General features: G+C 43.6%; 1 protein-coding gene across 1 annotated transcript in view; it reads right to left on the minus strand.

The window, feature by feature from the left end:
• The window catches only part of FLII (FLII actin remodeling protein), a 35,516-nt gene extending 22,716 nt beyond the window's left edge, over positions 1–12,800 (minus strand). The window contains exons 1-8 of the mRNA XM_070761462.1: positions 12,666–12,800; positions 6,174–6,284; positions 5,253–5,324; positions 5,067–5,147; positions 4,637–4,722; positions 2,036–2,197; positions 1,715–1,818; positions 1,298–1,473 (exon numbers count right to left, since the gene is read on the minus strand). Coding sequence (XP_070617563.1) covers positions 1,298–1,473; positions 1,715–1,818; positions 2,036–2,197; positions 4,637–4,722; positions 5,067–5,147; positions 5,253–5,324; positions 6,174–6,284; positions 12,666–12,728 — 855 coding nt within the window. The 5' untranslated portion in view covers positions 12,729–12,800. The remainder of the gene's footprint in view (positions 1–1,297; positions 1,474–1,714; positions 1,819–2,035; positions 2,198–4,636; positions 4,723–5,066; positions 5,148–5,252; positions 5,325–6,173; positions 6,285–12,665) is intronic.
• Positions 12,801–13,330: the final 530 nt, after the last annotated feature.

Genomic DNA, 13,330 nt, shown 5'->3' on the forward strand with positions numbered 1-13,330 from the left:
CCATCATTAGCTGTTGTTCCTCATGATTCTTGACAAAGGTATTTTTTCTTTTATGTCCACTGAGAGCATCTGCACCAAACACAAATTCCTTGTTTGTCCAATCACACTTGGCCAATAAAGAATTCTATTCTATTCTGTTCTGTTCCGCTCCGTTCCATGTTCCTCTTTTCAGGTAGACTGTAACTTCAAATGGTTCCTAAGTGATTGTTTGTCAAGTTAATGACTACCTATACACTTGACTGAGGAAATTGTGGTGCTTTGCTCTTTAAGAGCAGACCAGTGACTCAGTGTAACCTGCCAGCTTTAATCAAATATGATGGTTTCATAAAACCATCCTTGGCTCCTGCTCTGTCCTTTGGCCAGGCTTTAAAAGTCCAAGGAGTGTGGGGGTCAACAGGAAGGGGAGCCCACCTGACCAATATAACGTGATGTATGCTTGTGATTGAATTGGTTGATTGATTTTAATATATTGGGTTTTTAGCTTATAGTTTTTGAACTAATTAGATTTGTTAACGAATTCCATCTGTCTAGTCTGGAGGACAGAAGGAAAAGAGGGGACATGATTGAAACATTTAAATATGTGAAAGGGTTCAATAAGGTTCAGGAGGGAAGTGTTTTCAATAGGAAAGTGAACCCAAGAACAAGGGGACACAATCTGAGGTCTGTTGGGGGAAAGATCAAAAGCAACGTGATAAAATATGATTTGACGGAAAGAGTAGTAGATGCTTGGAACAAACTTCCAGCAGGCGTGGTTGGTAAATCCACAGTAACTGAATTTAAACATGCCTGGGATAAACATCTATCCATCCTAAGATAAAATACAGGAAATAGTATAAGGGCAGACGAGATGGACCAGGAGGTCCTTTTCTGCCGTCAATCTTCTAGGTTTCTAGGTTTCTATGTTTTGAATTGTGTCTTGTGAGCCGCCCCGTGTCTTCGGAGAAGGATGGCATACAAATCTAAATAATAATAATAATAATAATAATAATAATAATAATAATAATAATAATAATAATACTTTGCACGCTGGGCACATTCCCAAAGGATCTCAGCGGACATTTGAAAACCATCAGAATTGACAAAATCTCCATCTGTCAATTGCAAAAAGCCGCTTTACTGGGATCGGCAAACATAATTCACCGCTACATCACGCAGTCCTAGGTGCTTGGGAAGCGCCCGATTGGTGATGGAATACGAAATCCAGCATAGTGATCTCGTTTGCTGTGTTGTACTGACATAATAATAATAATAATAATAATAATAATAATAATAATAATAATAATAAAGGGGCACCCACTGGTAGGGAAGTGAGCAGGTTCCTTGACAGGTTGAGGGTCTCCAACTCCGTCCACTGGTCGATGCAAAGAGAGAGCTCCGAAATCTGGTTGGTGCTCAAGTTCAGACGCCGGAGGTTGGGGAGAGTGTAGAGGCATTCCGGAACCCGGCTCAGGTCGTTGCACGAGAGGTCCACATCTGGGCAGAGCAAGGAAGGAAAAACCACGTTGCACGAGGGAGGGGCTTCACTGGGGGGAGGGCAGGGGGTGTCATCCACGTCTGCAAGTTCTGGGTTTGCTCCGAGACCCATTGGGATTGGCCAGCATAGAAGTCAATCAGTCAGTCAACCGATCAATCGATCCATCAATCAATCAATCAGACTGGGCCAACGGAGCCTTTCAAAGTCCCTGGTAGAAGGTGTGATGAATGCAACTGGTACCTGCCAGGCTGGTCAGGCCGTCTAAGCTGGTCGGCAGGTTGGTCTGGGTCCTCTGCGTATTCCGGAGGTGGAGGGTCTGCAGAGCTGTCATGGCGGGCAGTTGCCTTCAGGTGGGGTGGGAGGAGGAGGAGAAGGGCTTAGTTAAGACCCCCGGGTGCAGGAAAGCCAGGTGGGATCCTGCCCTGATTGGGCCTCCGTCGACCTGCCTGCCTGTCCTCAAGCTTTTGTCCCTGCACCCAGCTCTGTCCCGAACCCTAGGGACTAGCGCCTTTCAAAGGCTTCGCTTTAGGCCAACGTCCCCTTGCACCCCCCCTCCCTCACCTGAGCTGGGCGTGCAGGAGAGGGTTGTTATTCAGAAGCAAAGTCTGCAGCTGCCCCAGGCGCCTCATTTGGGGGGGCAGGCTCTCCAGCTTGTTGTCACTCAAATCCAGGTAGAGCAGGTCGGTCAGGTTGATGAAGAGCTGGTTGGGGATGCTATCTATGCTGCGGAGGAGAGAGGGACACACCTTGTTTACACTTGCTAGGTAGGCCCTGCCTGCTACGGGAGCCTCTCCCCACTCTCTCCCCAAAGACACCTCGGCAGTTGGAGGTCCACACCCCAGTTATGTTTTCTTCAAGAAGGCATGGCTGTGTTTCTCAGAGTATACGACGCGCCTCAGTTTTTGGGGAGCAAAATGGGGAAAAGAATCTGCTCACCAGGTATTCATCTGGCTAGCGTCCTTAGCCAGCACATTATTTTATCCCCGGGTTAAGGCCTTTAAAAAAAACTTTATTCGGAGAGAGTAACAACGAAAGAGCTTGCAAGTGGGTAAGAGCTGGGAATATCATTAGCACCGGGAAAGAAACATTAGGAGCAAGTAGAGCAATGGAAACAAATCCTGCAAAGACTTAAGGCTTGGAAAACCTTATTTGCAGAGAGTAACAATGAAAGAGCTTGCAAGCAGGTAAGAGCTGGGAACATCATTAGCACCAGGAAAGAAACATTCGGAGCAAGTAGAGCAATGGAAACCCTGCAAAGACTTAGGGCTTGGCAAATATTCTTGGGGAAGAGTAACAATGAAAGAGCTTGCAAGCCGGTAAGAACTTGGAAGATCATTAGCACCTGGAAAGAAACATTCGGAGCAAGTAGAGCAATGGAAACAAACCCTGCAAAGACTTAAGGCTTGGAAAACATTCTTTGCAGAGAGTAACAGTGAAAGAACGTGCAAGCTGGTAAGAGCTGAGAACATTGTAAGCACCTGCTTAGGGCTGGAAAGAAACTTACTTGGAGCAAGTTAGAGTAAAGAAAAAAACCCTGCAAAGACTTAGAGCTTGGAAAACATTCTTTGCAGAGAGTAACAATGAAAGAGCTGGCAAGCTGGTAAGAGCTGAGAACATTGTAAGCACCTGGTTAGGGCTGGAAAGAAACATTTGGAGCAAGTAGAGCAATGGAAAAAAACCCTGCAAAGACTTGGAAAACATTCTTTGCAGAGAGAAACAATGAAAGAGCCTGCAAGGTAAGAGCTGGGAAGATGGTTAGCAGCTAGTTAGGGCTGGGGGAAAAAAAAGCTACATTCAGAGTATAAGAGGCACCCCAATTAATCAGCTGCTTTTAGGGAGGAAAAAGGTGCATCTTATACTCCGAAAAATACAGTAGTTTCTCTCCTCCCCAAACAGCCCCGGGGTGTCTTCCTCCATGGAGGGCTGGACCCAGGAGCTGCCCAGGGCTTCCTCGAGGCGATGCCACCGTGCTGAAGCTGCCTTGGTTGAGTTGGCAGAAAGGCCCTTGAGATGAAAGGAGAGGAGGAACCGGCAGGATCTGCCAAGACAACGTTTCATCTCTCCTTCTGCCTTCTATTTTGGGCAACTGGTCATTATGGTTTGCTCTGGTTGAAGCTTGGATTTGGGCCAAGAAAAGAAGAGATCCGAGAGGGCATCCTCTAATCCAGTGTTTCCCAACCTTGGCGACTGGAAGATATTTACGCTCTCTACATGGGGCTACCTTTGAAAAGTGCTCGGAAACTTCAGCTCATGCAGAATGCAGCTGCGAGAGCAATCATGGGCTTCCCCAAATATGCCCATGTCACACCAACACTCCACAATCTGCATTGGTTGCCGATCAGTTTCCGGTCACAATTCAAAGTGTTGGTTATGACCTTTAAAGCTCTTCATGGCATCGGACCAGAATATCTCCGGGACCGCCTCCTGCCGCACGAATCCCAGCGATCGGTTAGGTCCCACAGAGTGGATCTTCTCCGGGTCCCGTCAACTAAACAATGCCACTTGGCAGGACCCAGGGGAAGAGCCTTCTCTGTGGCGGCCCCGGCCCTCTGGAACCAACTCCCCCCAGCGATTAGAATTGCCCCCACCCTCCTTGCCTTTCGTAAGCTTCTTAAAACCCACCTCTGCCGTCAGGCATGAGGGAACTGAGATATTCTTTCCCCCTGGGCCTTTACAATTCTATGCATGGTATGTCTGTATGTATGTCTGGTTTTTATATTAATGGGTTTTAATCATTTTTAGTATTGGATTATTTTGTATACTGTTTTATTATTGTTGTTAGCCGCCCCGAGTCTCCGGAGAGGGGCGGCATACAAATCCAATAAATCAAATCAAATCAAATCAAATCAATTTGGACTTCAACTTCCAGAATTCCCCAGCCAGCGAATGCTGGCTGGGGAATTCTGGGAGTTGAAGTCCAGATATCTTCCTGTGGCCAAGGTTGGGAAACACTGCTCTAATTAGAATAATCAGAACTGCAGAAAAACCCACGGCTGCCAACCTGCCTTCCATTGAGGACGTGTAGAGTGCACGAGGGTGGGTGGGTGGCCGTCATAACTTTAAAACCAGGTCATAAGCAGCTTTTTTTGGGGGGAGGGGTCTGCCGTAATTTCATACGGTTGCTAAACGATCGGTCCATAAGTCGAGGACCCTCTGTATTACCTGTTATGTTTGAGGTTGAGCACAAGGATGTTCTTGGAATTCTCCAGCTCCCGTGGACACTCGGTCAGCTGATTGTAGCTCAGGTCCTAGAGAAACAGAGAGGCGGGAAGGGGACATCAGAGGCCACGCAAGCATCCTGTGGCCACTGTGGCTGCCAAACAGACCATGATTCTCAGAGACCCAAAGGAAAAGAGCACAAATAACTGGAGTGCCTTTCTCAAACCTGGTCACTACAATACGTGGACTTCAACTCCCAAAATTCCCCAGGCAGCAGACTTGAAGATTGGATTTCAGCTCCCAGAATTCCCCAGTCAACATCCTCCTTTAAGATTGGACTTCAACTCCCAGAATTCCCCAGGTAGCAGGCTTGAAGATTGGACTCCAACTCCCAGAATTCCCCAGCCATCCACCAGCCAGGGTTGCCACCTACCAAGACCGAGAGGTCGTCCAGCTGGAAGATTTCATAGGGAATCCCGGAATTTTTCAGTGCGTTGCCCCGAGCGACGATGGCCTGGGGGGCAGGAGGAGAAAGAGAAGGGGGGGGGGGTCAGAGCTACCGGGCACCCTGCAGAGGGGCAAGGGGGCAGCTCTTGGGGGGAGGCCAAGGAGGACCTACCCGCAGGCAAGGGAGGCTGGAGAATTCTCCATGGAGGGTGGTCAGGTGGTTGTGGCTGACGGAGAGGTGTTCCTGTTGGGAGAGAGAAGCAGAGAAGGGCCTGGGATCTGGGGGCTGCGTGCGATTAGGGTAGGGAGGATGAGGACCCTCCCCACTGCATAGCTTCCCTGGGGGGGGATTTCACTGGGGGCAAAGCATCAGGGGTCTTGAGCCCCAATCTCACTGAGGAAGACATGGGTCAGGGTGGGACAGGAACCGGCCCATGAAGAGGGCAGGAGGAAGGGGGAGAGGTCTTTGGAGAGGAAGGAAGGAAACGAAAGAAGGGTGGATGGAAGGAAGGAAAGAAAAGAAAAGAAAAGAAAGAAAAGAAAGAAGGATGGATGGAAGGAAGGAAGGAAGGAAAAAAGGATGAAAAAAAGGAAGCAAGGAAGGTAGGAAGGAATTTACTTATTTACTTACTTATTTACTCACTCACTCACTCACTCACTCACTCACTCACTTATTTACTTATTGGATTTATATGCCACCCCTCTCTGAGGACTTGGGGCGGCTTACAACCCATAGAAACAACAGAATGCAATAGCGAAATCCAATTATTTACACTAAACAACCTAAAACAATCTAAAATCCTGCAACCCCCCCCCCTGCAAACCCCTCCACCCACTCTCTCTCACTAATCCTTCAACCTGAAGGATGGCAAGCCCCCCCCCCCCCTTTAGCCTTAAAAAGGGAAATACGGAAAGGGAAAAGGAGTAGAAGTAATAACAGCTCTTTCCTGCAAAAAATTCAAGGGGGACATTTTTTTAAAAAAAACCAACAGCCCTTCTGCGCCCCATGTTTCCTCCGCCTGCTCCTCCCAGGGTCCCGGCCCCCCAAAAGAGCCCCCCGAGGAGGCTGCCCAAGGAAAGGCCGGCCGCTCACCAACTTCTGGAGGGCAGAGAGCTCCTCGGGCAAGTAGCAGAGGCCGGTCCGGTTCAGCTTGAGCCATCGCAGGCTGCTCATGGACTTCACGTGCTCCGGGAAGAAGCCGCCCTGCGTGGGGAGAGACACCAGACAGGCGGTCGGAGATGAGAAACCCCGTGGAGGCCCTTTGGGGGGGTGGGATTGGTGTGACAGTCGTAAGATGAGGATCTATTCTCTATTCTATTCTCTATTTTATTTTATTCATCTTATTCTATTCTATTATCTATCCTATTCTAATCTATTCTCTATTAAATTCTATTTTATTTTATTCTATTCTCTATTCTATTCTCTATTCTATTCATCTTATTCTATTCTATTTTCTATTCTATTCTATTCATCTTATTCTATTCTATTATCTATCCTATTCTAATCTATTCTCTATTAAATTCTATTTTATTTTATTCTATTCTCTATTCTATTCTTATTCTATTCATCTTATTCTATTCTATTCTATTTTCTATTCTATTCATCTTATTCTATTCTATTATCTATCCTATTCTAATCTATTCTCTATTAAATTCTATTTTATTTTATTCTATTCTCTATTCTATTCTCTATTCTATTCATCTTATTCTATTCTATTTTCTATTCTATTCTATTCATCTTATTCTATTCTATTATCTATCCTATTCTAATCTATTCTCTATTAAATTCTATTTTATTTTATTCTATTCTCTATTCTATTCTTATTCTATTCATCTTATTCTATTCTATTCTATTTTCTATTCTATTCATCTTATTCTATTCTATTATCTATCCTATTCTAATCTATTCTCTATTAAATTCTATTTTATTTTATTCTATTCTCTATTCTATTCTCTATTCTATTCATCTTATTCTATTCTATTTTCTATTCTATTCTATTCATCTTATTCTATTCTATTATCTATCCTATTCTAATCTATTCTCTATTAAATTCTATTTTATTTTATTCTATTCTCTATTCTATTCTTATTCTATTCATCTTATTCTATTCTATTCTATTTTCTATTCTATTCATCTTATTCTATTCTATTATCTATCCTATTCTAATCTATTCTCTATTAAATTCTATTTTATTTTATTCTATTCTCTATTCTATTCTCTATTCTATTCATCTTATTCTATTCTATTTTCTATTCTATTCTATTCATCTTATTCTATTCTATTATCTATCCTATTCTAATCTATTCTCTATTAAATTCTATTTTATTCTATTCTATTCTCTATTCTATTCTTATTCTATTCATCTTATTCTATTCTATTCTATTTTCTATTCTATTCTATTCATCTTATTCTATTCTATTATCTATCCTATTCTAATCTATTCTCTATTAAATTCTATTTTATTTTATTCTATTCTCTATTCTATTCTCTACTCTATTCATCTTATTCTATTCTATTCTATTTTCTATTCTATTCTATTCATCTTATTCTATTCTATTCTCTATTCTTATTCATCTTATTCTATTCTATTCTCTATTCTATTCTACTCTATTTTCTATTCTATTCTATCCTCTATTCTATTCATCTTATTCTATTCTCTAGGGGGCATGAAATGTTTTCTTCTTCTTGGGGAGGGGGGTGTAACAGGAAATAATGGAGCAACCCTGCCATGACTGACCATGCCCTGCAGAGATTTATAGTCTGGTGTGTGTCCTCCACGCCAGCCCCCCCCCCAGTGCCCTCACTCTATCTAAGCAGGATCCGGTGTGGTCACTTCGTGAGCCTTCCTGACCTTGGCAAACCCTCCTCCCCCTCCTCAATGGGGCCGAGGGCTAATTATAATCCTGATATCAGCCCCGTAAAGCCTGCAAGAGGAAGTCAGTTGTTGGGCCCTGTGAGAAGCAATGGAAACTTTGTGGGAGACGCCAAGGAACTCGGCCAGGCTGAACCGTAGGAAACAGGAGGAAGGTTTAGTAAATAAATTGGGCAAGATTTCAAAATATTTTCCGGTTCACTAGCAACAAGCGAGCAAGAGGTGAGATTGTTTCATACCTTCCATTGGGAATAGGAGCTATACATTTAGTTAAGTGATTCTTACAATTATGAAAACATGGCTCCCCTCCCCCATCGCCCCAACAATGGGTGAATATTCTCTTTTATGATATTTTGGGGAACAATTGGTGAATATTTCCTTTCTTTAGAAATAATATATTCCCTCCTCCTTCCCTAAATGAGCGTGCTTCTACATCATCATCATCATAATAATAACAACAACAATAATAACAACAAGTTGGAAGGGACCTTGGAGGTCTTCTAGTCCAACCCCTTGCCTAGACAGGAAACCCTACACTACTTCAGACAAATGGTTATCCAACATCTGCTTAAAAACTTCCAGTATTCACAACTTCTGGAGGCAACTTCTGTTCCACGGATCAACCGTTCTGACTGCCAAGAAATTTCTCCTTAGTTCTAAGTTGCTTCTCTCCTTGTTTAGTTTCCACCCACTGCTTCTTGTTCTACCTTTGGGTGCTTTGGAGAATAGCTTGACTCCCTCTTCTTTGGGGCAACCCCTGAGAGATAGTGGAAGGCTGCCATCATGTCCTTCTTTTCATTAAACTAGACATAAACCCAGTTCCTGCAACCGTTCGTGTATTTTGTCCCCAGTCAGCCTCTGCCAAGAGGAGAGATCATATTGTGAAGGCTCCAACACCGGAAGTTTTTAAGATGTTGGATGACCATCTGTGTGAAGTAGTGTAGGGTTTCCTGCCTAAGCCGGGGGTTGGACTAGAAGACCTCCAAGGCCCCTTCCAACTCTTTTATTATTATTATTGTTATAAGAGGAGATGGCTCAGCCCTCCCTCCCCTGAGGTCAGTTGACATTTGCAGCACTGAGTCACCAAACAAGCCACAGACTAGATCTTCAAGTGACCGAGACTTTCCTTGTATAATGAAAAATTAGGATCAAGAGAGGTGGGAGAGTGGTATTATACACCAGTACAATTATTATACACCAGTACAATTAGCACGCTTTCAAACAACAAGGAAAGGAAATTGTTGGCATGGGTGTAAGGAAAAAGGAGTATTTATGCATATGTTTTGGGAATGTAATAAAGTTCAAAAATTTTGGAAGCAAATACAAATGGAAGTGAATAAAATTACGAATGGTAATTGGAAAATAACTAAGGAAGCAGCATTATTGATAAAAGATAGTGAGGTAAAAGAATATGAAGAAATCAAAACTGCAGCGATAGAAAGTGCCCAGGCAACTATAGTGCTTGATGACAATAAATGGACGATAAAAAATTGGTGCAAATACATGGCGGATCACATTCACTATGAAATTATGGAAATTAGACTACATAATTATAATGAAGGGAAGTTAGCAGCAACAATGAGGCGGTGGGAGAAGGTTAAAAATTACATATTAACAACATCAGTAAGCGATGCAAACGTAAGAAATAAAATTCAATCACTCCATAAAGAATGAACAATGGAACCCAGAGACAAAGCAAATGAAGGACACAAAATTGATTCTTCCCTGGTGAAGGGATTTTTTTTTCTGTATGGTGATGGGACACTTTATGCTTTCTGTTTTGTTTTTTGTAAAATTCTTAAAAAATCAATAAAAAATTATATTTTTTAAAAAAAGAGAGGTGGGAGAGAAACCTGGTCACACACCCCCTCCCCATAGAAAGGGGCTTTCTCTATTGGACAGTCTGAAAAGGGAGGTGGAGCCTCCAAGGACAGGAGCAGTCTATCACACAGGGCAAAATAGCCACAGGATGGTGCAGGCAGGCAGCCACCTTCCCACCCGACTCTGGGGATTTGGAGAGGCCTTGGGCTAAATGGGTGGGGCCACTTTTAATCTGGGTGGACTTCAACTCCCAGAATTCCCCTGCGGCCATGAACGAAGTCCACCGCTCTGGAAAAGTCGCTGAGCTTGAGAAATCCTGGAGGATTAGACCGGAAATGTCACTCACCTCTTTCTGGAACCTCTTCTCCTTTTATTTATTTAAATCCAAGGGAAAAGCCGGCTCAGCTAAGGCAGCCAGGGTGGAGCACAGCCACCCACCCAAGGGAAATATAAATATATATAAATAACCCTGGCTCAGCTGATAAAACGCCTGGGGCTTGGAGGAAAAATCTCTGCCAAGCAAGGCATGAGCAGCCCAGGTTCGAATCCTGGAAGGGTCTGACGAAAGCTAAAAAGCTTGAAATAGATCTATGCCAGTCTTCCTTTATTTCTTTATCAGTTCTTTGCAAATTTGGAATACTGTATATATATATTTGTGGATTTGTAGAAACCCGAATATGCTAAGTCCTTCCTTCCTTCCTTCCTTCATTTATTTATATAAATATATATAAATATGTAGATTGTTCTGAGTTCGGGTTTTGCCCCGTGTAATATTGTGAGTGTCTATGCGACGTTTCGGTGAAATCACATTCACCATCATCAGGCTGAAGTTATAAACTTCGTGCTGTTGTAAATATATTTATATTTATATTTATATATCTATATTTACAGCAGCACGAAGCTTATAACTTCAGCCTGATGATGGTGAATGTGATTTCACCGAAACGTCTCATAGACACTCAAAATATTACACTGGGCAAAACCCGAACTCAGAACAATCTACATACATATACCCGTGAAAATCTACGAAAACAAATATATAAATATATATATATATTTTCGGTTGAAAGCAGCAGCCTGAAGATGACGAGTGGGACCTCGTCAAAACGTCGACAGGATTCTATCAACCTTACACAGGAAAAGACCTGACTATGCCAAGACCTACCTACTTATACCTGTGAAAATCTACAAAAGCACACACAACTTGACGCAAACATGACACTCCAAACTTTTCTTTGACTTTGGCAATTGTTTCCCAATACATATATTTGTTTTGTCGATTTTCAGGGGTATGTGTATGTAGATTATATATATATATGTAGATTGTTCGGGTTTTTCCCTGTGTAATATTTTGAGTGTCTTTGCGACGTTTTGGCAACATCACATTCACCATCTTCAGGCTGAAGTTATTGAAGTTATTCTGTCCACCAGGCTCAGAGCAGAAGAAGCCAATAACTTCGGGCTGAAGACGGCAAATGTGATTTCGCTGAAACGTTGCAAACATACTCAAAATAATACACGGAAAAAAACCTGAACTCACAACAATCTACATATAGATGTATGTATGTAGGTATGTAACATATTTTCGCTGATAATGAAAAGTAATGGAGAATATTATAGATCTATGTTTTTGTTGAATTTTTAAAATTAAGGGAGACTAGGATAGCATTATTTTGGCCTTGTTCTGGCCTCATCAGCCAGCCATACCCTTACTGGGATAGAAAAAACAGAAAAACACACACATACATATATGTGTGTGTGTGTGTGTATGTGTGTGTTTTTCCAGATTATCAGGGGTACAGGTATGTAAGTCTTGGCATATTTGGGTTTCTTCCTGTGTAAGTTTCAGAGAATCCTGACAGTGTTTCGATGAGGTCCCACTTGTCATCTTCAGGCTGGGGCTTTTGGCTTTGCCAAGACCTATATATATATATATCACATGTTTTTGCTGAATTTTTAAAATTAAGGGAGACTAGGATAGCGCTATTTCGACCTTGTTCTGGCCTCATCAGCTAGCCATACCCTTACTGGGATTTGATCCTGGGGCCTCTGCCTTGTAAGGCAGAGAATTAACCTCTAGGCCACCAGATCTGATCCCTTCAGCTTTGTACCATATATACGTATGTATGTATGTATGTATGTATGTATGTATGTATGTAGGTAGGTAGGTAGGTAGGTAGGTAGATAGATAGATATAGATATATATGTAGGTGTTGTGTGTGTGTGTATACACAGGTGCAAACTCAAACTCGGGTGTGTATTACATGGGTGGGTGTGTATATACCCCCCTGTGTAATACACACCCAAGTTTCGGTTTGCAGCTGTGTAATATTATTAATATTAATATTAATTGATATTACATGGGGCGGAACCCAAACTCACAACAATCTACATACATATACCCGTGAAAATCTATGAAAATAATATATATATATATATATATATATATATATATATATATATATATATATAGTATATATATAAACACATATACATAAACATACATACATACACACACACACACACACATATATAGTATATATAAATCCCAGGAAGGGCCTGGCTAGCTGATGAGAGCAAAATACCTTAAAATAGATCTATACTGGTCTCCCTTCCTTTTCAGTATCAGCAGAAATATGCTATGTACATACATATATACATATACACATCTGCGCAAGCGGGTGCCAACCTGAAACTCCAAACTTTCCTTTTACTTTGGCCGTTGTTTCCCATCAGCCGGGAGGGGCTGGAGGTGCCCCCCCCTTGAAGGAAGGGGCGGCCTGGCCTTTCCTGGAGCGGCCCCTCCCCGCCTCCCGGGGTGGGGGGGCTTTCCGTGCGGGGGGGGGGTGAGGGAGGGGGTTCCACCCAGCCCGTCCCGGCGCCCGGCTGACCTTGAAGTCGTTCCCGCTGAGGTCGAGGCCGCGGATGAAGGGCAGCACCCCGGTGGAAGCCATGGGCGGCGGCAGCGGCGGCGGCCGGGAGCGGCCGGGAAGGCAGCAGCGGCAAGCGGTGGCTCTTTCCGCGGAGGGGAGGGAGGGGGAAGACAGGGGCGGGGCCTGGAGCGGACACGCCCCCTCGTTAACCCCTTCCTGCCCCGCCCGGCACGTTCTGTCGCTTTGGGCCTCGACTTACGACCGCAACGAGCGGCTTTCTGCAGAGGACTTCAACTCCCAGAATTCCTGAGCCTATCGCACTAGCTGAGGAATTCTGGGAGTTGAAGTCCACAGGTCATAGAAGAGCCAACTTGGCCCATCCCTGCCCTAACGGGGCAAAAGACCCTCTAGGGCAGGTATTTTGCCCCGTTTTACGACCATGGTCATTAAGTGAATCACTGCGGGTCTTTAGGTTAGCAGCAGGGGGTTTCAGTGAGTCTCCATTGACGGATGGTCGCAAAAGGGGGTCATGTGACCCCCCCACGCTGCAATGGTCGTAAATGCGAGTCCATTGTTGTCCAGCATCTGGATTCAGATCGCCTGACTATAGGGATGATGCCATGGTTGTTAAGGATGAAATGCGGCCATGGGTTGCTTTTTTCAGTGCAGCTGGAAGTTGGAGC

Source organism: Erythrolamprus reginae, chromosome 9 (assembly GCF_031021105.1).
Source record: "Erythrolamprus reginae isolate rEryReg1 chromosome 9, rEryReg1.hap1, whole genome shotgun sequence".
NCBI lineage: Eukaryota > Metazoa > Chordata > Lepidosauria > Squamata > Dipsadidae > Erythrolamprus > Erythrolamprus reginae.